Source organism: Convolutriloba macropyga, chromosome 6 (assembly GCF_964194025.1).
Source record: "Convolutriloba macropyga chromosome 6, txConMacr16.3, whole genome shotgun sequence".
Classification (NCBI taxonomy): domain Eukaryota; kingdom Metazoa; phylum Xenacoelomorpha; order Acoela; family Convolutidae; genus Convolutriloba; species Convolutriloba macropyga.
This window is the reverse complement of record NC_134473.1, coordinates 5,392,593-5,419,786: the sequence shown is the minus strand read 5'-3', so window position 1 is coordinate 5,419,786 and position 27,194 is coordinate 5,392,593. Positions and strand designations below refer to the sequence as shown.

The 27,194-nt window shown below is 35.1% G+C and overlaps 2 protein-coding genes across 3 annotated transcripts in view; one reads left to right on the top strand and one right to left on the bottom strand.

Moving 5' to 3' along the window:
* The window catches only part of LOC142341447 (uncharacterized), a 545,892-nt gene that overhangs the window by 81,465 nt on the left and 437,233 nt on the right, over positions 1-27,194 (bottom strand). The gene's annotated exons all lie outside the window — the stretch shown is intronic.
* LOC142341446 (uncharacterized) lies at positions 2,185-9,402 on the top strand. Its single transcript, XM_075392395.1, has 5 exons — positions 2,185-3,128; positions 5,861-6,358; positions 6,696-7,215; positions 8,191-8,333; positions 8,667-9,402. The coding sequence occupies exons 1-5, from the start codon at positions 2,568-2,570 to the stop codon at positions 9,246-9,248; spliced, it is 2,304 nt and encodes a 767-aa protein (XP_075248510.1). The 5' UTR covers positions 2,185-2,567; the 3' UTR covers positions 9,249-9,402.

Sequence of the window (27,194 nt, the reverse complement as noted above, 5' to 3'; positions counted from 1 at the left end):
CTTTATTTCACCTATAGTACTTACAGTAAAAAGAGATAAAACAGTTAATTTAGCTCTAGACTCAAAAATTTTGAATAAATCTATCCAAAAAAAAACCCAATGCCGAATATTGATAATTTATTTGACACAATTCAACAAAATTTGAACACATCCGCTTTACGAGGAAGGTTAGTGTTCCATCGAGTCGAGGGTTCAGATGTCTCAGCCAAAAAATTGTTTCTTTTTAATAGACTTGGATGGCCAATAAGGTTTCACGTTCTAAATAAATTTTTGAAAATCGCTCATTGTTAATTTCTATGACTTGTTTCGTTTTATATATACAAAATATATAATCTCATACATAAAGGAACGCTATATCAAATTATTGGAAATCTCAGCAGATATCTATCAATTCCGATAAATTTTTGACAGATATAAATCAATTCTTACTTTCGGGCTACGCTATACTAAGATTATTGACGATGAACTGAAAAGAGTTTGTAAAACAGTCCGAGACAAAACCGTCCAGAAAAGAGTCAATGACAAAACAGTCCCGGTCAGTGCGCACATTTGACAGATCACAAAGAGAATACATCATGCATACTTTAATCTTGAATGTTTTGAAGTCAGTAAAACTAAGAACAAAACAGTACCCGTGATTCATCACATAGCTTGATAAGATGATCTACTAGTTCAACATACTTGGATAGAGAAATGAAGCCTTGAGGAACAAGAAAGAACGTGAGAACGAGTTATAAGAGATGCCCAAGTTCGAGAGCTTAAGACCAAGTTCGAGGTTGGTGTAATCTGGCTTTTAAATCTTTTCCGTTGTCTAGCTGTGCCGTTGCTCTATGCAATGCAATATCGCCAAGTGAACGCGTCATCGTTAATAGCTTTTGTATAACGTAGAATTCAAAAAGAGCAATTCCTGGTTTTTTTGATGAATTTCACAATCTATATTTAGGTCGACATAATGACGCCAAACAGAGTGAGGCAATCTTTTATATGTTTGTCCCTTAAAACAATTTCTTTTACTGTATTCAACAAAAATTATTTGTTCATTCTATGTAGTTTATTAAGTTGATCTGATTTAACTTTTGTGAGACTAAAATTTTGTTAATTAATTTGTTGAGTCACTATCGTTAAGTTGCTTGGGCCTGTTTTGTTTGGGACTGTGTCGTCTGTTTTGGTCTTTTACGGTTTTATTTTGAACTTTTATGCAGGATGGATATATTTTGTCTTGGAATAGTTTATCTGGACACGATTGACATTTTTTTTTACGTTTAAAAAAATTCTTACCTTCATTTTCATTTCAGTAGTTTGAGCAGCGAAATAATTCAGTGTCTTGACTTGGTTTTAAAAATTTTCGTTATCTAGAACGTAATTGTAATGCTTTCTGTTGATTCTTTTGAGTTTTTTTTCTTGAATCTGCTATCTGGTCTTAACAGTTTGTTTGCGTTTTTCAACCTTTTTCTTCAGTCTGATTTGAAGATTGACAATTATGTCGTTTAATGCATCCTTCGAAAAATCTGTCTTTTGTGATTTGAAATTTGTGTCTCAGTGTTTTCTTTAATTCTTGTCTGATATATGTAGATGCGGGTCCAGTTGAATCCTTTACCTGGTGGGGACAACCAGTGTCCTGACAGGTTCTACAATCCAATATCAGTGCAGAAACAAGCATCGGTTTGTTCACCCGTGGTAACGATAAAATTGTCCAGGGGAGATGAAATTGTATAATGATATCTCCGGCCAATATCAGTATTAGTTGAGGAAGTGACTTTACAAGTTCTTTTCTAGAACATCCATTTTAAAAAGATCATCTTAAATTTCATTCGATTCCGTTTTTCGGATAAAAGTTTTAGTTTTGCTACGGTGTTTTGCAAGACTCGTGCGAATATTTCCAAGAACCTCTTGAAAAGGGTTTTTTTTAAATAAAAAAAAACAATCATTTAATGATTTTTTTGTCTTTGAAAAAATTGTTCACAAAAATTGTTCACAAAAATTGGGAATACAAATTTCGAGCTCTATAGAGGTCAAGCGTTGGTTCTATGGTGAACATTCCTTTACAGTTGAGAATATCTCTTTAATTATTGTATTTGTCCATTGTTTAAGTTCATCGTCATCAAAATTTGCCTAATACAGAAATGCATTCTTTCTTAATATTGATTCGTCTACTTATTCTTATGGCTGAAACGCTGTAACTATAGAGCGACCATCAGCCGCGCATTTTTGTAGCTACTAAAACGTAAAAGTAAGCGTGTTATTTTCTTCACGCTTATATTTAAAATATTAGACTAACGTGGTCCTTTTTTTCTTTATTTGAATGTTGCTCATATATTCTCGTCTTATGGTAGCGGAAAAACAACAGGAAAAACGTTTAAGCAGAATTTTCAGCTAAGCTTGCCACCTCTTCAAAAATATATTACTTTCATTGATTACCTTTTTGCTAGTTATTAGCTACCATTAATTTATACATTTAACGGTACAAGTCACGTTTCTTATCATAAATCGTCAAGTTGAGTTGGCGTATAAAAACATCAAAAATTTAAATAATTTCAACGTAGCGAAAATTCTCAACGCGCTTAATTATGGCAGAATTTGGAGTGGTAAAAGAATTCTACGAAAAATACCCGATGCCCGGAATGACGTCACCACTGGTGAACAAATACAGCGAACATTGCAAAAAACAACACATGCCTACTAAAGTTAAAGTCATTCCCAAAAAGAACTTAGTAAAAGCAATCGAATTTGCGCTTCAAAAAGACGGCGACGTTTCCAAAAATGCTCAAATTTTGAACTTGAACGAAGAAATTGAAGTTTCAAAGTTGAATGAGAAAAATTTCTGCTGTATTAGTCATCGATGGTGCACCACAGAAATTTCGGTTGACAAATTTTGTGAAATATTCTCACAGTTCTTGAAAAACGGGTACTTATGCGCGGAAGATACCTGTTTTGAGGAAAAGAAGTTTTACGAACATGCTTCAAGTTGGTGGGCGTTTATGGGAAAATTGGTCGAGTTAGTGTTCCCGAAAATGGTAGGAGCGCAGGAGTTTATGGCATATTTAGGTGGGAAGACCTCTCTGATTGGTTTCAAGGATTTCAAGGACAATTTGCAAGTTGAGCCCGATGCCATTGACGACATGAGCGAGGTGAAAAGTTACTCTTACGCCCATATGCAACCCAATTTATTCACCCAACTCATTCACGCCACCTCACCGCACTCAACTCCATCCCACTTAACATCACTCCACACCCCCGTGTTAGGCAAAAATCCTATTTTTGAAAGATAGCTTTTCACTCTTTTGATTTCATGCCTCAGCTGAGGTTTTCTACACTTTTTTATCGTCAGATTATTTTCCATAAAGCACTCTAAATTTTTCTTGTGTGTATCACACAAAAACCATGTCTTTTACCCCATTTCTCATGTGAAAACGGGCACATGATTTTAGGCCCCTTTACACAAGATGTGTACATTCACACGATTTCTTGGGCTTAACCTTACGATTTTTTTGTGTGAATCACACAATCATTTAAGTAAAAAAACATACAACTCTTGTTTGGTTCCAAAAAATTTCGTGTGACAAATCACACAAAATTTTGTATGAAAACATAAAATTTCGATTCACGTCACAAGAAAATTTGAACAAAAATTACCCAATTTATCGAGTGAATCACATGAGATATCATATACAAAAACCCTAGAAAAATTGTGTGTTCGTTTTTACGTTGAAAATCCGGTAAAAATACACGATTTTTCGTAGATTTTTACATGATTTCTCAAGTACACGTTCTCTGTTTTCTGCCACTTTTTTTCTTCTGTTGAAATTATAATGACCAAACTTTGCAAGCCTTCTCTTAATTCTACAAACAAGAAATCAAACAGTTAATTACATTAGCTCTAGTTGACGTGCAGTTTTTCAACACATTGTTTTATAAAATTAAGCAAAAAATGAAGAAGCATTAAACAAGAACACTAGACTCAACCTTAAGAACACAGGAGTCAAATCAAGAACAAGAAGAAGAATCAAAATTTTTGAGGGAATAAATTCCAAAAATTGTGTGACTCTTATTTGTCGAAAAAAACAAAAAAATGGTATTTTTCTTTTGGTGATGATTTTTTGGTGTTGTGTTGTTATTCAAATGTTTTTATGCCTCATTCAACCTAATTAAGTTTTGTAGTAAATCTTTGTTGCCTCATACAAAATAGAGAAATGTAAGGAACCGTCAAATCTAGTCTAGGGTGATGCTACCAGGGTTTCAACACTTAAACCAGATTAAATGTTCATAAAAATTATCGTTTTCGTATTATATTATGACTTTTTGAGAAAAAAAATAAAGAACAGCTTGCAGAAAAACATTGCCTTAGAAGTTGCTATTTTTCCTTATTCACTCATTCACTGAAAAACACGTCTGAATTTTTATCACACGAGAGAGTTATAGAGTGAGTTATCAACTTTCTCGCTCACAGTTTATGCCATGTATTGTCACTAGAAATATATCTGCAGGGCACGTTGTTTGAATTTTGAGCCAAAACTATAACAAATTAAACAAAAAAGTATAGCAATAATTAAAAAGAATGTTCTTTTGTAAGTAGGATGAGCCGCACAAAACAGTTTCTCAGTTAGTGAGTTTATTATGAAGCTCAAAACCCAACAAAGAATTACTAAAACCTCAAAATCAGTCATGAAGAATGGTGAATGCAAAATCGCAACATAAGCCAAAATAAAGGAACGCCGACTCAAAAACCAGCGAAAAATTAGGCCCAACGGCCCAATAGGAACATTTTGAAATACAACCTCACTTTTACGCAAAAAAAAGAATTTATACATTTGGTTATTTTATCATTAAAAGAGATTAGAGACACGCTTCTCCTCAATATTAGACAGTAGTTGTTGATCTGCGCCTCTAGCGTCAGAAAAATTTTATTTCAATAACTCATTTTGACTATTCTTTCAATTTAAATATAAAAAATACCTAAAATGCAACAAAAAAATTCAGATAACAAACTTTTTTCTAAATTTTTCAATCAATCTTTGCCATGTTTTCATTTGTTTAAAGGCCTTCTCGTTGAGTTAAGGGTTGTTATGAAGAGAGTTCTCTATTTTTCACATTTATTTTTTTTCTGAAATTGGGTTACGCTTGAGCTTGTCATTCCGGGCAATCGTTTGCTTCCTTTAATCCTGAAAGAAATCTGTTTTGGAAATTACAAGTGAGCCCTTGTCTAATACAATTAGATGCCTTTAAGAAAACATATGAAACTTAAGAGTGTCGGAAATGAAAAATAAATTGAAAATTCATCCCCTATTTTGCCTCCACTTCAATCTTTTCAAAATTTCAATCTGTTCAAAGTTTCATTCAGTTTATTCATACATTTTAATGGCATTATTTTTTGCAGAAGACAGTTGTCAGAATTGACTTAATAATAAGGGAAAACTGGACTAATGTTACTTTGGGTTCCATCTATACGGCGCTGCATTAGAAATCTAGCTTATCAGACTTAAATGGTTTAATGTCTATTGAAAAATTTTATAATAGTCAGATTTTTTATATGTAAATTTTTCAAATTGAAATGAACTTGACAATGTTTTGTGCAAAAAACGAACTGATTCTTTTGTGAAATTCTCTCGGCTCCTGGCCGTTTTTCTATTTTACATCTGATGAAAAGCACTTTTCACAGCAATTTTTTTTGAACTGTAAAGTTAATTTTTGTAAAAGTTTTAATGTTTAGAGCTATAACTTTTTTTCATTAAAATTGCCATTAAAATTCCTTAAAAAATACACTGAGTTTCTTCAGATGCTCTATACGGTGTTAATAGCGAACAAGACTTAAAAATTTTGATGAAACTTGCGCCGAATCAAAAAGAGCTGATTTTGGTTTTAGAGTATGATGGGATTGTTAATGGGAAAAGCCACTTTGGAAATGGACTCAAACGACATTTCAGAGACAACTTTACGCGACGATTTGTTGGAAAAGATCAAAAGATTCCTAATTTTTGCCATTCCTCAAGGAACCTATGCTCCTATGAAGAAAGCTGACATCGCCCAAACGATCAAATTTGTCAAAGATCAAAATATATCTTTTCAGAACTCGAATCCTGAAAAACTCTATCAGCAAATTGAGGACGTTGTTCAGAAATGTCTGAAAAACTTAGCCGAGAAGAATAAATTGAAAGAAAGTGTGTTTTTGAAACGGTTCGATGATTGCTTGAAGTATATTGACCAAATGAAGAATTTTAAGAACAAGTCGAATAAGTTCAATGGACAGGACCCGGTTGCCATGGCGACGTTAATGATGTTGCAGAATAGCCAGTTTGAGTACTTTTGGGCGGATGTGTTCTGTACTCCGCAAAGGAAAGAGGACATTGAAGAAACTCTAAAGGTTAGACAATTTTCGGGGTCCAGAACTCTCTTTTCAATTTTCAGTGGGAGAACTTTGGGGGGGGGGGGGGGTGGGAGGGTGACAATATTGGTTATGACAGTATTGAATATACGGTCCAATATTGTAGTTATTAATGTCGAGACAGAGCCTTTTCTGGGTCAAGTAGAAATCTTTTCAGCTCAAGCTTTATTCTTTTCATTATACAAACGGGTCTTTCCATTTTTTTCAAAACGGGTCTTTTTCATTATATATTTATTTAGGAAATCATCTTGAATTTCTCCTGATGATTGGAGGTCATAAGTTTGTTTACCGCAATATTAACTTCTCTTGCATTTAGGCTGTTAAAGACGGAATGGCCGTGTTCAGCCTCGCAACTGTCATTGTATGTCCTCCGTTTCTGACCGAGAAACTCATCCAGCACACAGACCACCCACTGGCTGACTTAGTCGACCAATCAAAATTCGAGGAGGACTTGACAGAATACTACAAAAAGTTCCCTTATTTGACCCTGAATGAAAAATGCTTCCTATTCAGCGACCCGGTTTATTTTGACAGAATGTGGACACTTCACGAACAAGGAATCGCGCATACGTTGTATTACTGGTGGCAGTACCTTTTGGGACCCTTCAGCAAGGCAGCAGGGGGTTCCAAAAAGTCGATGACGTTCAAAATTGATAGTATGTACAACAATAACTACAGAGCGGGCTTGAACCAGTCAAGTTTCGAGACCTCCATGTCGAGATCTACAGCTGTGTCGATGTTACGATCTCTGGGTCCAGGTGACGGCTTGACGACCATGTTTCAGAACAATTTCGCGACTATGCAGACAGGATTTGCGCTGGACTGGGAAATTCTAGGGATATTTGTTTCCTTTTTAGCCCCCCGCAATAAAAGTAAAAATTTTATCTAAAAAAGGAAAAAATTACACCAACTGTCATTTTTAATGTTTCTTTGACAAAGGCTTCTTAAAAAAACAATCAAAACTTTCATTTCCTGAGCAAAATTTGGCCATGCATTTTTGCGGTTTCGGAAAAAACCCCACGGAAATAAACCCCCACTTCAAAAATAAGGAGCTCAGCATTTAGCGCGTTTCGCCATGCTTCGCAGGCCACGACCATGCCTTAGCGGCCCGTGGGATTTGATAAGAAACTATCACAACCGAACAAATTATCACAAGCGAAATTCAAATTTAAAAAGGGGGTTTAGTTCCGTGTGGGTTTATTTCCTATCTAAAACTATGTGGGTTTTTTTCCATGGGGTTTATTTCTTATCTAAAATTATGTGGTTTTTTTCATGGGGGTTTATTTCCTATCTAAAACTATGTGGGTTTTTTTCCATGGGGTTTATTTCTTATCTAAAATTATGTGGTTTTTTTTTCGTGGGTGTTTATTTCCTATCTAAAACTATGTGGGTTTTTTTTCCATGGGGTTTATTTCTTATCTAAAATTATGTGGTTTTTTTCATGGGGGTTTATTTCCTATCTAAAACTATGTGGGTTTTTTTTTCCATGGGGTTTATTTCTTATCTAAAATTATGTGGTTTTTTTTCGTGGGTGTTTATTTCCTATCTAAAATTATGTGGTTTTTTTCCGAGGGGGTTTATTTCCTATATAAAACTATGTGGGTTTTTTTTCCGTGGGGGTTTATTTCCTATCTAAAAATATGTGGTTTATTTCCCAGACCCGAATTTTTCTACCTTTTGTCTGAACCGGAAGTTTCGACACAATAGTTTAATGAAAAATATTGTAAGCCGAAAGTTTTATCATTAGTATGGTGCACGATCATCATTAATATTTGCTGATATAGGAATAAAGGAAACAATTCCAACTTTAGCAACTTCCATTTTTAATCTGGACAAGAACAAAAGTGTGAGCGAGCAGATTCTGTGCAAGAAGATGACTATGTACCAAACATACCTTCTTCAGTACTCCCCACCAGCGGCTAAATACAGCTATGCCTGGTTCAAAAATCCACAGGTAAGGGAGTTGTTGCCCCGTTTAATGGTTAGCTTTGTAGGGACATCTGTTTCCTTTTTAGCCCCCCGCAATAAAAGTAAAAATTTTATCTAAAAAAGGAAAAAATACACCAACTGTCATTTTTAATGTTTCTTTGACAAACGCTTCTTAAAAAAACAATCAAAACGGTCGTTTCCAGAGCAAAATTTGGCCATGCATTTTTGCGGTTTCGGAAAAAAAACTTGACAAGTCTGTTCATATACTTAGTGAAAAACTTCCTAATGTCTTTTGATTACAAAAAATTACAAAAAATCACAAAAAATTAATTAACTCACATCGGTTGTTTAATTTTAGCACGTTACTCACTCGTTCAAATTTAACGACAAGTGGGAACTAGTAGCGGGCTGTGTTGACAAACCCGAGGACCACAAACCCAAACCCATGAAATTCACTGCCAAGTCGGGAGGGGACGCCACTTTGGGAAGCGAAGTGGTTCTTAAGGATTGCACTATCTACCAGATACAAGAACTAACTTATGACGGGTTCTTTTCCCCAAGCGGGCAATATATCCTCTACCATTTATTGGGTCCGAGAAAAACGGACCTGGAGAAGGAACCCTCGAGTGGGTATTTGATCCAGGGTAAATGGACACTGCCCAAATTTCTGGCGGATGCCAGAACCAACGCTGTAAAAACACTCAAAGAACATATGCCGAAAAAACCGGACGCTAGCACCAAGAAATCGTATCAGATGATGTTTGACCATTTGATACCAACTCAAAATGTGGTCATGGTCAAATCGTCCAATCCCAAGCACGATTTTATGGTCGTTTTTGGGGTAATTCCAAATCAGAATAGTTTCGCTGTGTCAGACCCCAAAAACGAAAAGACGAAGAAAAACAAAAAGATTGATAAAGTTGAGTTCACGATGAACTAAAACATGTGTCATGTCCACTGTCACTCCTTCTAGTGTTAATATTAATGTTATTCAAGATCTCTATATAGTTCAAAAATCAATTCTCAATTTGTAAATTTCTGTATTAAATTTTCTCTATCCAAAAAATTAAAACAATTACCAAAATTTTTCTTTGGTTTTTTTAAATAAAAATCAGCTCAAAAATGAGTTATTTGTGAAATTATACGCATCGGAAACTACCAGCATGCATAAGCTGGATTTAGGGAAATTTTAGTTGAGCTGGTTTTCAAAGTGATGCTTTGGAACGATTTCAATTAGAAAATTAGATGATTCGACTGAACAAAACCCCATTATTTGTAAACATTGGAAACAAAACGGAGCAGCTTTTATTATGGGCCCATTTTTTTGAAATCCACATCACATAGATCTTTAAGAGAGAGAGAGAGAGAGAGAGAGAGAGAGAGAGAGAGAGAGGCAGAAATAATTAAAGAAATTAAAATTTAAAGAATCTGTATGAAATTAGCGTCCGTCGTGTTCAATTTCAAAAGGTAGTTTGAATGACATGAGTTTGAACAATTTTTTGGTAAGTATCTCAAGACTACTGGTATTGCATCGATTTCGCAACTAAAAATGCAGAAAATGATCTTATCATAAGAAGGAAAAATTTGAGAAAAGTTATTGAAAAGTTTGTGAAATATCACGCTAACCACGGATAACTCTTCAAACGTCATCTATTTGTTACCGTTTTGGTATTATCTTTATCTCAATAAATGCTAGCAATGAATTGAAAAATATTGTTTCAGAGCGAAAATTTGATAAGTGGAAAGTGTTTTTGAAGTACATTTTATTTCTACTTTACAGCATCAGTGTGTTATTGTAACTTTAGGTTCTAAAACATTGCAAAAATTGTTGAAAAAAAAGTTGGAGGTGTCATGAACGTAGATCATTGCCAGCAGTAACCAAATCTATTTTCTTTTTTAGAAAAATGTTATCTAAAAAGTAATGATGTTCCTTGAAAAAAGTTAAGAAATTTTGAAACCTTAATAAACATCCACAGAACCAGTAAAAACAAAAAATTGCAGGAAGCAGCTGTTATTTTGGAAAAGCAAGTCAAAAACCGACGCCTAGGGAGTCAATAAAATTACTGGGCTGTATAGTACATCACTTTCTAAATAATCTTATACGGTTTGGTAGCTAAACAATCTTTTTCTACTGGTTAAAATTTAGACGATTACCTAGCATTCATCTCCAGAAAAAAACAGGGCAAATTTCAACATCCACAAAACCAATTAAAATGCCAATTCTAGGTAGGCAACAACCATTATTTTTTAGGAAGGCGAGTTTAAAAATCTTTATGTTTGAAGCGTCAGTAAAATCACTAGGTATTATAATTCATCATTTTACAATGTATCATTATTACAATATATTAAAAATGTGGTTTGGGTAGCTTAAAATCTTTTGTTCATCAACTAACGGCTGGAGTTCAGAAAATTGTTTAGCGTTCATTGATTGAAACAAGTATCCAAAAAATATTTTTGAAAGATAGCAGATTTTTTTCCCATTCGCCAAGTTTTAAAGTTTACCTTCAAGACTGAGATTAAAAATAGTTAAAAAAGTATTTTTTTTGAAAACGTCATAACGCGAATTTTTTAAGAAAGATTGAAGCTTTTCTCAAATTAAAAAAATAATTGCTGAAACATTTGCTTTAATTCAAATCACTTTGTGGTACGGTTGTACCATAATTTAGTTCTCATTTAGTAAATTGTACTTAATTAACTTATACTTGTCCTTGTTAAACTAAAAGTCAATGTTCACATAATTATAAATTACCGCCGACTAAAATGTCATTATTTCATACTGTTCACACCTCCCACTTTTACTCAACTATTCATTCTTTTGAATCTTCTTACTGAATTCAGTCGTTCACAATCTAATCTCTTTTCCACTAGATAAAAACTTAGCGGATTTGAAGGAGAAATCCATCATCATTTAATTTGTCTACATTCGCACCGCGATTGTAGTCAATTCTAAAAGTAACAATCCAATTGACGTTGGAAACTTGGATTCGTACCTCGAATCCATACATTCTAAATCTACGTGGATTCACAGCACGATTGTACCCTATAGTCAGGGTTATCACATGGCGCAGTCAACTACAAAAGAACGCGCACTCTTGGGAATCGAGCCCTTTTGGAACCGACGTTGGAACCTCCATTGCAATGGGACAGATGGCAGGTCATGCTAAAGTTAGCCATCATGGCTAAAGAAGGAATATCAATCGATACTCTTCTTGATGACCCCCCAGACAAAGTTACCCTTCCTCCAGAACCCATCTACGAGGAGGACGTTCAAAACAGCACTGCTCAAAGCGAAAGAGACAGACGTACTAGGAATGAACAGCTAAAAAACTCATGGCTTAACCGATGCCAGAAAGCAGAACTTGTGGGCATACTATGTGGGGAAAAGCCTTGGAAATACTGAGACAGTAAAGCAGTATCCCTAACGTATCTCAGCCTGGGAGTTGAAGGGAGACGAATTTTTGGTTCACAGGAACCAAGTATCCAAATTGACAGAGTGACCATGAAAGTTCTTTGGGAATGCCTTGATGAAGTGTTCACCAAACAAAGGAATATTACATTTGACAGATATCCATTTTTATCTCGAAAACAAATGAAAGGCGAACCAGTGGAAAAGTTCTACGGGTGCCTTCGAGAACTTTCCCTAAATTGTGATTTAGGAAGCCGTGAGGAATCGATAATACGGGATGTGTTTATCGCTAACATGCAAGATGGAGAAATCCAAAGAGAATTGCTAAAAGAAACACGAGAACCTAAAAAAGCTCTCGAAACTGCGATTAGTATCGAAATGGGCATACAAACACAACTAAAAATCTCTGGAACCGCAACAACCAATTCAACTAATGAAGTTCACTCGATAAACAATATCCAAGGATCGTGGAATAGAAAGCGACCATCTACAAATCAATTCGTAAAACCGACAATCTGTCCAAATTTTGGGTATGGTTGGAGTCCCTCTCATAGACAAAATTGTCCCGCCCGTGGGAAAATATGTAAAAAATGTGGAATCTCTAACCATTTCGCTAAGGTTTGTCGAAAACCAAAACAAGCTAACAAACCTAGATCTCGAGTAAATTACGTAGATGACTCAATTTCGGAAGCGGCTACAGTCGGCACCACGACATCAGTGACCGAACAAGTAAATAATATTAGCAAACTTCTTCAACAAAAGAGCATATACGATGCCAATTACGATTCCGACTACGATGATTACCATGACAATTGTGTAGCGGCAATCTCATACAATACCGACACCCGTGAGGTAGAACCCGTAAATTTGGACATTCGAGTTGGAAATACAAGCACCAAAGCATTGGTGGATTCAGGAAGTGTTTGTACGATCGTTAACAAAAGTCTAGCAGACAAAGTGGTATCGGAATGCAAAGATAGCTATTGGATACAGTCCCCTGAAATACACGATTTAAAAACCTTCTCCAATGACATAATCAAGATAATAGTATAATCAAGACATCAATAAAGTGTAACGACTGGATAGCCACAGATGTTGATGTAACTATCGTTGAAGATGGTCACCGACCAATCATTGGACGAGACCTTTTCCCAAAACTAGGTTTCTCAGTAATCCAATCAAAACAAGTGGCAAACATTGATCAAAATCAATGCCCAATTAAGCGGCAAATTTCTTTTGACTTTCCTGGACTCATCACCCGCGTCGGTAAATCTTTAAAACATTCAGTAAAGTCTACATTTCATAGTGAATTTACACATACTCATCAAAAAGGAAAACGAGTACCTATTAATTTACAACCATTAGTTAATATAGAACTTAAAAAATTACTTGATGAAAAACACATCATAAAATTAAATAGTTGTTCCGACAAAAATTTCATCTCACCTATAGTTATTACAGTTAAAAGAGATAAAACAGTTAAATTAGCACTAGATTCAAAAATTTTAAATAAGTCTATTCACAAGAACAAATATCAAATGCCAAATATTGATAATTTGATTGACACAATTCAGCAAAATTTAAACACATCCGCATCACAGGAAACAGCATATTATTCCACATTGGATTTGAAGTACGCATACAGCCAACTTAAATTAGATCCGGAAACGGCCAGACATTGTAACTTTAATATTATCAGCGGTGAGAGAACGGGAACATATCGGTTCATTACAGGTTTCTACGGTTTAATTGATATGCCAGCAGCTTTCCAAAAAGTAATGGACTATACTTTAGTCGGACTAAAAAATACTTACTGCTTTCTAGATGACATTATAGTGGTTAGCCGTGGGTCCAAACAAGACCACTTAAAACTTGTTTACCAGTGCTTACAAAAATTAGATGAGGATAATCTACGAATCAACTTACCTAAATGTCATTTTGCAAAAACCGAATTAGAATGGTTAGGACATAAATTCAGTCAATCTGGAATAGCTCCATTTGAGTCAAAAACAGCGGCAATCGCATCACTAACAGCACCTAAAAATTTAAAACAACTCCGATCATTTTTAGGTTCTGTACACTACCTTGCTAAATTCATTCCTAACTTATCCCAATTATGTCATCCTCTTCGTCCATTATTAAAAAAGAACACAAAATTTATTTGGAACATAGAACATGACACACATTTCCAAGCAATTAAAAATAGAGTAGCAAACGCCACAGAAAACACACACTACAATCCTCACTTGGAAACGCGGATCAAATGCGATGCTTCTAGAGCAGGGTTAAGAGCAGCACTAGAACAACGTTCACCTACAGGTTGGCATACAGTTGCATTTGCATCTCGATTCCTTAACTCAAATGAGGAACGTTATAGCATTAACGAACTTGAATTACTAGGTGTTGTGTGGTCCGTCGAATATTTTAAATATTATTTATTTGGCAAATCATTTACAATCATCACAGATCATCGAGCATTACTCTCAATCATGAAAGAACACAGATCAAACAAACTTATAATAGTAGATTAACACGATGGATTGACCGTCTTTTACCTTTTGACTTTAACATTGAACATATCCCCGGTGCAAAAATGGGGCTGGTAGATTATATTTCCCGCCAACCAAATCAAAAAGCAAAAGTTACAAACAAATATGACGAGGAATTTGCGGTAGCAACAATTACCCGCATTCGTGACGCAATTGCAGCAATTTATGTAAATACCACACCACAAACCTGCCAATCACGACACTTTAATAGCGTCATTAACACACATTCCACACGTGCCTCACATCCTCGCTCAACAAACTATTCCAATTTGCTTTCTGCCATTAATCGAAACACAAATCAGTTGCTTCTTAAATACTCTGCACACGCAGCACAATTGCAATCTCATTCTAATACCAGTACAAATTCAACTCAAATCCAGTCACAAGTAGATACTAGATCCAACCAAACTCATATCCACGTAATTGAAAACCACAAAATGAGTACTTCTCCTTCACACAGCCGAAACCCGCAAACTCCCCCTACCCACAGCCGAGTGACATTTCAATCCACTCCAAATTCAGGAACGACCCGATCTTCAAATGATGGACACCCTTCCCCTAGTGTCGAATTGTCAAAAGAAGAGGTGTTTGAGAACAACTTGACACAGTTGTTCACAAAAGGCTTTCTGGCAGTACTGACCAGCAAGGACGCAGTTCTGAAGGAGGTACGGGATTGCATACTTCAAGATGACCCCCAGAGATGCAAGGAAGTCAACCCGTACCTATTCTCGTACTGGCGAGACTTGCACGTCCGCTCAGGATGTGTTTGTGTGGACGAACGCGTTGCGATTCCACATTCCATTCAAGACGCGGTCTTGGAAAGCCTCCACTTAACGCATCCAGGAAGTTGGGGGATGATAACGCTTGGCCAATACGCGTTCTGGCCGTACATGCACCGCGAAATTCTAAATAAAGCGGCCACGTGCAAGCCTTGCACGGATATTGGTAAGAACCTTAAACCTGTTATTCCGGCGTCTAATTGGAAACCTTTATTGCCATGTACAGAGCCAAATGTAGAAATACAAATTGACTTTAGAGGTCCTATCACGAATGAAAAAGATCACGATACATATTTTCTTGCATGTATTGATCGTTTTTCCAAATATCCTTCTGTAGAAGTATTTGATAAAGCTAATGGACCAAATGTACTAAAATTTTTAGACGATTACATTCAAATCCACGGTGTTCCCCGAAATATTAGACTTGATCAAGCACGATGTTTAATAGGTTATAAAGTTAAAAACTTTTGCAAACAACATAATATTAACATACTACCTGCCCCTGTAAACGATCATAGAGCCATAGGATTAGTGGAGCGTTTGATACAAACAATTAAAAGACGCTTAGGCTGCATGAAATTAGACAATAGAAATAAAACATTCACAATTAAAGAAGCAATAAAGTCAATTGTATATCAATTACGTATATGTAAACAAAAGACTACAAATGTAACACCTTTCCAAGCACACTTTGGACGAAAGCCAAACACACCACTAAGTAATATAAGTACAACACCTAAATCATCTAATCTGTCATATGAAAACATTCTTCACCACTATTTAGACGCTGATACTGTCCCTGTTGAGGACTACCTGGATGAAAATGGATGGGTGACGGGAGACAGAAGCGACATCCTAATTGAAGAGGCAATGCAAAGGGCACAAGTTGACGCCGGACGCCGCTACAACGGCGAACACAACAAATCTGTCTCTCGCTTCATATTACATCCAAAACTGAATAACCCCATCCCCAGATCGGAAAAGTCACTGGACTTGAAGCTCGCTCGCAAGGTGACTAAACGCTCCAAACGAGACCTTCGCGGTCTTTGGGAAACACTGGCACCAGGAAGTACGGTTGTTCGTACATCAGATACGACAACCGTCATCAAAGAACCAGGAGTACCTGAAGTAAGTGTTCGCAATAGCGATATTGCTAAATTCGGTACTCGCGCCGAAAAGAATACTGAACTATGACAATATGCGCAACGTCGACCCCTCCCTTACGATAAAACCACGGAAGAAAAAATCGCACAGCAAACGAAGGACTTAAAGAAGAAGTTCCGCGGGGAGATCAAAATTCGACACCGTTCAACACAGTCAGATGCAGCATCGGGTGTGTCATCTGCAAATAGCAACATTTCAAAAGCAATGTTGGCACGAAAACCACGAAAGCCCCAAGTCGGAGGAAAACGATCACGTAACATATCGGTGAGTCTGAATACGTCAAATGCATCGTCTGTTGCTGCCCCTTCAGTAACGTCTTCAACCACGTCTCCCTCAAATACTAGTACTAAACGAAACCGACGAGCCCCAGAATATTATGGATTCGAAAGTTCGGTCAATTCGGTTAGTGACGATTCAACAGCTCCGGTTTCCAAGAAACCGAAACGAACAAATCCGGTGATCGAAACAATTCTCCATGAAGAAGCTACACGGCCGCCAGTTCCCGAAACAGACTATGAATTGACGATTGCAAGCCCCTCTGCACCACCACCAGTGGGAACTTGGTCCCCTGAAGAATACAATTACGACGATTACGCTCGTGAAGTTAGCATGAGTGTATTCGATGCGGAAAATCAAATTTAAACTAAAACTATTTCAAACTGTCATTGTTAACTTATTGAATTATTTCCAATCTGTAATTGTTAAAATCATTTCGGAATTGCGCTGCTTTTCCATTCATTTCATGTTTTCGTTTAATTTTAATTCTCATTGTGTGTTAGTTCTACATTCCTTTAATTTGATGTTGCATTTGTAACGCTAATTCGCGTATTATAAATTTGGATGGATTCGCATCACGTTTGTGCACTAATTTATATCGCGTGCATAAAATTTACTGCATATGTCGTCAGTTTCCGTTATGTTCGTTCTCTCTTACATTCGCGACTCAAATACACTAATCCTACGGCACTCATTTATCGTTACTCATTATGTATACTATCTATAATAACCAGTACATATTTTAATATTATTCTAAATTTTATACTGATGCAGTTTAAAATTTTTCGCTCAGCGCAGGATATGTGGTACGGTTGTACCATAATTTAGTTCTCATTTAGTAAATTGTACTTAATTAATTTATACTTGTCCTTGTAAAACTAAAAGTCAATGTTCACATAATTATAAATTACAGCCGACTAAAAAGTCATTATTTCATACTGTTCACACCTCCCACTTTTACTCAACTATTCATTCTTTTGAATCTTCTTACTGAATTCAGTCGTTCACAATCTAATTCAGTCATTCACGCTCTTTTCCACTAGATAAAAACTTAGCGGATTTGAAGGAGAAATCCATCATCATTTAATTTGTCTACATTCGCACCGCGATTGTAGTCAATTCTAAAAGTAACAATCCAATTGACGTTGGAAACTTGGATTCGTACCTCGAATCCATACATTCTAAATCTACGTGGATTCACAGCACGGTTGTACCCTATAGTCAGGGTTATCACACACTTATTTAATTTGCAACTATTTTTGTGTGTTCATTACTTTGAAACATTTAAAAACTCATTCAATTTTGCAGTTAAATTTAAGGCAGCTATCAAATTTTTCACTGCATCTCAACACTTCGGAATTAAGAAAGTTTACAGCCTGTTTTTTGTTGGCTGAGAAACACAAGTTAGCATTTATTTTTAACTTGAGTGAAATGCAATTGCCTGACTGTTACTTAAATGTAATTAGTACATATTTTTCTTTTTAAGTTTCACTATTTGATATATGATCATCAATTGCTTTATAAACAATCCTTTTCTACTGGTTAAAATTTAGACGATTATCTAGCATTAATTTCCTGAAAAAAGGAGGGCAATTTTTAAAGTTTTTGTCACTTTTTAGCTTCAGATTTTAGCTTCATGAATGAGAATAATGAAATGATGAAAACTTCATAACACGCAAATAAAACTATTCATATTTTTCAACAAAATAGTTTTCCCTTTCATTGAAAAAAATATGAATTAATGTATTGTTGCTCAACATCCACAACACCAATTAAAATGCCAATTCCAGCTAGGAAACAACCTATTTTTTTAGGAAGTCGTGTTAAAAAATCTTTTTGTGTGCAGCGTCAGTAAACTCACTATTCTTTTTTATATAAAAACTCGTTCAATTTTGCAATTAAAGTTTCTGGTTGCTATCAAATTTTTCACTGCATCGAAACACTTGGGAAAAAAGAAAGTTGACTGCCTGTTTTTTGTTGGTTGAGAAATAAAACTTTGCATTTATTTGACTGGCTGAATACGACTTGACTGAAATGCAGTTGCCTTACGGTTACTTAAATGTAAATTAAACCTACTTCTCTTCTTAAGGTTCACTACTTGATAAATGACCTTCAATTGCTTTATAATAAATTTTACTCTTCATTTTACAAGAAAAATTTAGATTTAAGTAAGAAAAACTACATGATTATAATCTAAATAAACTTCACCAGCAACCTTGTTTTTTTCCTGAAATGTTATAGCGCAGCTGCATCAATTCAACTTCTTTAAAACGTAGCCAAAAAAGCCGACTAATGCCAGAAGAGTTGCTCTTGAGCTACTGGTCAGTCTCATCTTTATTCCAACTGTCTTGGTTGTGGGGGTGGGGGTGGTGGGGCAGGACGGATAATATAGAGGTCAATACAGACCACTATAAAATTAAAACTAGAAAAAAAATTCAACCGATTTCGTCGCACTTTGCAATTGATGTTAGAAATGAAATTAATGAAGGTGCTTAAAATTTTGAATGAGAGAATTTAGATCAAACTGATCTTCAAAAGGGCGTAAAATTTGCAAACAAAAACTATCTGGTCTAGAACAATTTTGCATAATAAACACGCTCGTTTTCAGGAATCGCTTCCAACTTCGGTCGAGAGCAATCTTGAGATGTCGTAGACCCTGTCAAAGAAACCCTCATGAAAGAAAAACAATGCTCTTTGAACTTAAGAAATGGATTTACGAAGCTCTACCTATCAGCCAATTTTTTGATAATGATACAATCCAGTCACAAGTTCAACCAGCTTCCACCCCAAAATATTCCGGCAGATCTTGTGTAGTTGTGAGATCTAAAGATTTTGATATACAAATAATAAAGCCATGAATTAGTTTACCCATCTGAACAGTTAAAATAGCAAGTTCAATAATACAATAATTTGTTTCTGCGTAATCGCAGCGGAGCCGCATTAGGGCGGCATTTACAGTAGCCTGTTCTCAGCTGTCCTTTTTCTATTATTATCACAACTCTTTTTTGTTAGCTGTTCTTTTTTGTTAGCTTAGTGATCTTTTTTGGTGACTAAGGTCACTTTTTTGCGTAAGACACTTTCACGTGGTACCATTATCGCAGCTAACATTGGTTAGGCTATGGTCAACCTGAAGCTATGGTTAAGTAAGAGCTCATCCTCACACAGACAGCTTCACGGGGATCGAACAGTGGATCATTGGCGTGTCGCACTTACACACTTTACCTCTCAGCTGTACAGTTTTATCAATTCTATCAATTTCTAACAAAGGCTATCAATTTCAGTCTTTTTGTTAATAATTTTTAGTCGTGAATCAATCTTAAATCCCCTCACCAAGTCGCAAGTTGCGAGTGGTTATATAGATATATAAAAATTCCTATAATTCTTGGGAGGGAGTTGAAAGATTTTCAAATAGTTGCAAAAATTTAGACTGGGAGCACTTAAATTTACGTCTTAGGTTCCTTTCTATTTTTGTTTCGAGATCTCTGCGACCTTGTCGAAGCACGAGACACTGATTGCATGTCGCTAGCTGTCAAGTTCTCCGAAAAAGAGTTGTAATTCATCATGCGACTTTTGGTACGACCTGAACCATCTTCAAAAGCTTTGCTAACTAACTCCCCTGCCATCTCAATTTTCAGTTTCTCCGTTTCGACCGGCGTCGGAAAACTGTTTAAAAGGATATTTATTTCCACGTGTTTTGTTCTGAAACTATTCGGCGGCCGAACAATGTACAGGTCTGTTTCGTCTTTTACAATAATCGGAGGCTGCTTCATGTAATAGCGCTTCGGATTACGTAATATCGGAACTCGGTCGCTTTCGGAAATTTCCGGTGACACAATTATTACCTCGGCTGCTACGTCGCTTTCGCCAATTCGCTTTCGGTATCTGTACTCGTGTATGCAAATATCACAAAACCTGTAGTGTTGATAAACACTTGATTTTCTCGACATTCGGGCTGATTTTTTCTTTGTAGCATTTGCATCCCCAACGCTTGCTGGCTGGTCGGCGGCGGTTCGAGACTGACTCGGGACCTTGTTTACTCGCGAGCTATTTTTACCATTTTGAACTTCGTGAGAAGGTATTTTATGAACGGCGTATATAAGAGAATTGTGAAATCTGGCCTCATTGGGAAAAGGTGCAAATCCTTGGGATATCAATATTTGGTGTAAATTTTGATCAGTACTTTCTTTCGAGATGTCATCGGACTCGGCAGAAAGGGCATCGGAAGCACCGATTGAGATGTCATCCCGATTTAGGTATTTTTCTCTAGAATATCCGACGTGCGTTGAGTCGGCTATGATTGTTAACCGTTCAATCCTTTTTTAGTATTGCATTTGTTTCCTTTGTTTTAGCTTACATTATTTGTTCTCAACTTACGTAAACAATGCATAATCGCTCATTCATAACTGTTCGCCTTTCTGTCAGTAAAGATGAAAGCAAACCTGGAGATTTTTTCAAAACTCTCATTATTAATTGGGGTTAGAAACTGCATGCTTTTTTGTCAATTTTGTCCGATCAAAGTATATTATGGCGAGATATATAAGTGGTATCGTTGAAAAACCCTTGCAACGCTGAATAGACTGTTGAAGAAGCGTTTTCATTTTTTTAATATCTTGCGTAAAAAACGAAGCTCAAATAGATCAATTAGTTTTTTAATAAATTTTGTTGCCTCTTCATACAGCGCTATTTTAAAAAATTTTCCCGAATAGTGCTCTCTTCCAGAATATTTCTTGCAAACTCTGCAGATATTTATGTAGGAAATAGGTACTTGGTTTTGATAAAGAAAATCAGAAAAGCTTAGATTCTACACTTTTTACTTTATAAACAAATATTAAAAATTATGGCGAAAAGTTTTCTTGCAATTAATAATTCTTTTAAAAAACAAAACTTTTAAAAAATAGTTCTTTTAAGTTTAAAAACAGGGTTTTAATTTACTAACAGATAACTGTTCCAGTTTTTTTCAAAAATAATAATTATCAGTTTTAGCTCTCTCGGAAAGAGCATTTTAGCGTTTTCTAATCAAACGTAAACATAAACCGACTAATGTCGGAAGAATTGCTCTCGAATGACAGGCGGCTGGAAAAACATTTAACCCCACCGGGATTCGAATCAGTTCCCTCCCCCTTCATAATCAAATGCACTACCGACTTTGCTATTTGGCGCTTAATTTTGCTATGCTGCAACCTAATTTATATTAGGAACAAGAGTGAGAGCAAAAGAGATCACTCAAAAATGAAGAACGAAAGCGTGAAAAAGTCACTTGAGAAGTCAAAGAAAGTTCTAGAAGAAGAGCGAAAAACGGTCCAGCGAAAAGTTTGCTTAAAAAAAGACCAACACGTTTATTATAATTGCTATGAACTTCGTTCAAGAGCAATTAAACAGCAAAATTGGCCTTACGGATAAATCCATGTTGTAGGGGAAAAACCAAGTCAGCAGTTACATCCGATTTGGTTTTAAAAGTTGAAAAATTTACCTCAATTAAACTTCAATTTTCCGATTTACACCCCTGTTTGCCGTGAAAGGTTGCGAAATATAACATCCAGAACCTACAAAATCCATGACCTACAAAGCTACGAGTATATTGCTTGTTCACGATGTCAAATGAGGAGCAATAGAAAATTGATTAAAAAAGTCGAATATTTTTTCTCCTTATTTACCATTACTGCGGAAAAATTATCAAACAATTGTGAATGAACTGTTGCTACTAGTTATCCCCTTATTGACAAGAAAAGAGTCATTGTCTTAGCATTGGGATCTTTAAGTGATTTATAGTACCATTTTTTGTAATTTGGAATTTTCGAAGTAAGCTTTTCTCCGTTAAAATAAGTTTTCACACATAATTGGTTAACGTTGTCTCTTCTACGTTTTTGATGGTGGTTTAAATATAATTAATTTGCAAAACTTTCCTAGTTTTAAAAGTTCTTACTAACTGTCTTTTTTACAGATCTTACTGTTTTCTTCAAAAATTCTCTCTGACTAATAAAAACTTTTCTTCGCAAAACAAAGTTGCTTTTTCTATTTCAGTTATTTTAAAATTGCTTCACTATATAACCGGTTTTTAAAGCCAGAGTTAACTGAAAATGTGGCCATGACTGATGACTTTTGATCAAGATCAGACACAAATTCAAATAATATTTATATTTATTGTCCACTTCTTAATTGAATCGATATTTTGTTAACTATCAAGCAGCTATTTATTCGGTGATTATCAAATGAAATGTAAGTTATTTATTTTACATATCATATATACCAAAGCTATGTGCTTGCCCTATCAGCATGCAGTTTTTACGCGTCAAAATAAAATAATATTATAAGTTGGAAACTAACAACCGATACTTCTCCCTAATCTAAATTTTGGTCTCAAATTTTAACCTCTATCAAGATAATTAACCAAAAATTAAATGTTCAGTATTTACGAATTAGGTCGCATTTACGCAATGGTTTTATTTGCATGTCCGGACAAAACTGTAGACAAAACAGTCCCAGACAAATCAGTCCCAAATTGCAAAATATTCCCAGGCAAAACAGTTCCAGACAAAAATAGCCCAAAAAACAGACAAAATGATCCTAAATAAATTATTGAAACAATTATAAATATAATGTACAAACAATTAATAAACATAATCTATGAGTTAAGCGTCTGAATGCATTATATGATATTAATTAAGACTATATCAAAAACCTATTTCATATACATTATTTGGCAAAACTATGCTGTAATCAGCTTAATATTTGTGCAAAAGAAATACAATAATTTGATTAACTTAGGGGTTTTCTTTGTTAATGCATATGCATATGTTCAACTCTATAACTAGTTCGGACTATTTTGTCTGGGATTGTTTTATCTGGGGTTATTTTGCTATTTAGGACTGTTTTGTCCGGGGAGGTTTTGTCTGGGACTGTTTTAGCTGTTCACTTTTTACTCGGTTTGAGACAATTCTTGTTTTCTCTAAATGTTTTTTGACAAACAGTCGATCAACCTGTATGATTAATTGACAAATTCAAGTGAAGATTACTTGTCTTTGGTAGCTCCTAAGTTTTTCGAGAGAAGAAACGATTGACTTTAAAATTGTTTTTTTTAACTCGCTTTCACTGAACAGCTACAAAGTTAAACAAATTGAACGAATTAGAGCTCTAACTGTTTCAACAACCACGTTTTGAGTCGTTTTGATTCGATCAACACCGACATTTCGGTCTGGCCAATTGTCTTGCCAGTAATCTAGCATTAAAAAACAAACACGTTTATCCCCAAGTAGGTCTGTTTGGTCTGACAAAGTTTTTTTTTAGGTATGATTGGTTTGAGACCTCATGGCCGCAACCCAAGTCGGTCTGGCCAATGCTTGTCTTGAGACGCGGACCTTACTCTGGGACAAAAAAGATAGAAACGACAATAATCAACACTTCATACAAAATTTACCGACAAAATCAACAAAAAACAACCCAAAACAAAGCCTTTTTTCAACAAGAGCTTGAAATTAGCCGAAGTTATATTAAAACTAATTTAGGCGTAGTAGTTGTTTGGTATTTGAAGCCACCCCCTTGGTGTAGGGGTGTTCATTTTGAAATAATCGGGTTCAACAATATCGGATTAAACCAATAGGGGTGGAGAAGCCGGACACTTTAAAAATACTGCGAAAATGCTGTGAATAGATTAAGAATTGAAAAAAAGTTTTTTTTTGGCTGGCATAGTTTGCATCCAGTAATTGCAAATATAAGCATCAATCGCTGCGTATTTTAATTAGTTTCTCCTTTTTGCGGCAAAAATGTATTAAAAGGAACTTATTTACGATATAACAGGAAACAAATCTCCACTCCTTTTTGGGTAAAATCGTTCTTTAGCATTTTCTTGCGGTTGTTCCTTTTGTGTTTTCTTCTTTCTGAGCTGAGAGGGATTTTGGGCTACAGAGGATGAAACAGACTCAACTGAGCTTTCGTCTGACGATGAGCTGTTTTCCCGTTTCTTCTTAATTCCACACATAAAGCTGTTGAATTTATTCTTGACTTCATCAGTACATGCAAGTTACGTAAAATATTTGAAAGGAAGCACCATACATGGAAGTTGAAGCAGGGCCGCCGGGTAGCGTGAATTGTTGATGAAAATAAAACCCGGCTAATTTTGGCTGATTTGGAGGGAATAGGATTAGAGACCCACGGGTAAGAAAGAGTCGGGTACTAAAATCAGTAGGCAACTCAAATTAGTCCACATTTTTTGGAATGTTCTCCTTTTGTGCCCGCCTGCTTATTGTGCGCATATTATTTGCAACAACCAAATTTTTTATAACGATTTAATGGGAGATCATAAGCTCATAACGTACTGGGGGGGGGGGGGGGGCACAAACGGAAAAGATCACAATTCTCTAGGCTAAGTCACGTGGACAATGCATGCGATGACAATAATCTGGGTTAATAATACTAGACTACTTTGCTGGCACATCGGATTAATACCTAATTGTAGAAAGCACCTGTCTAATCTGATTATTTCACAAGGCAAGGATATGTGTGTTATTACAGATGGTCTACGAAAAACTTTTCAATAACACCGATGATAGTGTCACCAAATGAACAGTCTGAGATGTGGGGAATAATAGAAAAAGGACAGCTGAGAACAGGCTACTGTTAATACACTGCAGACTGAAAGCCTAATGCTGCTCCAATGCGATTACGCAGAAAAACATTTATTTTATTTTATTATTCTGTAACGCTACTGCCCAGGTTGGTGTGCGCAACCCAAACCAGCTCTGATCAGACCAACCTAGGTAGTGCATGGTGTATGGGACCCTCTTGGTTTGCACACTCAGGTTGACAGACATTAGTACCCTGACTAAAGGTTTTATCAATAAGGTAGCAGTGATAGGTGGTACGATATACAATATTCAGAAAAAAAGTGAAATAAGTCTCCTTACATGTTTTTCGAGCGCCTCATGGAAACAAAAGAGTATCAAAAGAACTATCCATCAACCTAATAAATAAAACTCTCAAAAGAGCTGATTTAAAGCTTATTTTTAAAAGTAAAGTAAAAATGAAAAATTTTTGTCTCTATTTTTTGCTTAAAATTGGCCTGAAAACGCAACTTCTGAAACTTTTTTTTATTTGGTAACCAGATAGAACTTTTTATACACTAGTTACAGGCACAAAATCTCAGTTTCAACGACATTTCTCCATAGCGTTAAAAACAAAAAACAAATTGATCCACGTACCATTTATGTCCACTTAAAAAACGCATGAAATTCTTTGCAACCAACACATGTTGCATCTAAGCTGAATAACTCATTTTTGTTTGGAGGTACACTCAAATGAAATTATTCTTGAAAATTCTTATTACGACTAAACCTTTAAACGCATAACACGTTATAAAGTTTTTTTAATTCGATTTGAAAAAGCATGTTTTTAGTGATGAAGCAAGTAAGCGATGGTTTTACACATCTGTATAGGAGTAACGTATTAGGATTAGGAATAGAGTGGTAATTGATAAAAATATAAAAAATGATTTTTTTCATAAATCAGAAACTAATATATGGTATTAGAATTTAGCGTAGGTCTTATTCTTTCTCATAATATAAAATACATTTGAAACAAATTAATATGATAAGAATTATTGACATTTGAAGTGATAAGAATGATAATTTCTTCTTCTCAATTTTAGGGTTTGTCTTGAATAATTTCATAAATATTATATTTTCACTTCTAGTCATATAGTATCAAAGTTTAGCCTAGATTTTTTCTTTCTATTGATTTAAATATTATTGTTTATCAATAATTAATCTATGTTTAAATAACTAAAAATTCTTTTGCAGTTTGTCGTCAATGGAAAAAAATAACTGTTGACTATAGGTCATGTATCAAAATTTATTCTAAGTTTTTCTCTTTCAAATTAAATGAAAAACATTGAATAAATTTCCTTTCAGAAAAATTTATTAACGTTATAATTGATGAAAATTGACTCAAAAATATGGTTTTGCTTGACTTTTTTCTTAAATATTATATTTTAATTATCAACGATGCGGTATCAAAATTTCACCTAGGTTTTTTGCTTTCTAATGGAACAAAAGGTATTCATAAATTATAAATATCAAAGACTTATTTATGTTTTTAGTAATAAAGTGGATTAATATTATGGTTTTCCCCAAATTTAAAATAAAGAAATTTAGAGAATCATGACTAAAAATAATTTAGAAGCATTAACAAAATTGAAAAATCTATAAAACAGAAAATATAACGAAGAAATAGATTTGAAGTTTAATTAAAACAACAAGAACATTATAAAAAAATAGAGTCAATTGATCTATAAAGAAAAATTAAATTCACAAAATGATCTGCAACTTAACTTCGCTGATCGGCTTGACGAACAATCAGTTTTGACGATTGACGCTTCGTCTAATAAATAACAAACACTACAAGCATTAGAAAATATAGACTTCCCATTACCCTTAACGATACCTGATTACAAAAGTATTACAATTACAGCTGACAGTGAGATGATTAGCATTCTGGTAGAAATGGGACAACAAAAATTAAACCAATAGAGTTAGAACAAGTTGGTACATCATCAAACCAATATAAAATGAATGATGTAGATGTATCTATAACACCTGATGGCATAAAACTAAAAGAGATTATCTAAAATATTTTCAAAATGTTCACTTAATAATAGACCTAATTACAGAACAACAGATACTAAAAGTAGTGGAGCGAGAGTTATTAGAAAGTTTGCAATT

Excerpts from the sequence above, each read along its gene's own strand:
- LOC142341446 (XM_075392395.1), top strand. The coding sequence starts at position 2,568 with ATGGCAGAATTTGGAGTGGTAAAAGAATTCTACGAAAAATACCCGATG. Across the intron at positions 3,129-5,860 it reads CCATTGACGACATGAGCGAG|AGTATGATGGGATTGTTAAT; the intron begins GTGAAAAGTTAC and ends TTTTGGTTTTAG. Across the intron at positions 8,334-8,666 it reads CCTGGTTCAAAAATCCACAG|CACGTTACTCACTCGTTCAA; the intron begins GTAAGGGAGTTG and ends GTTTAATTTTAG.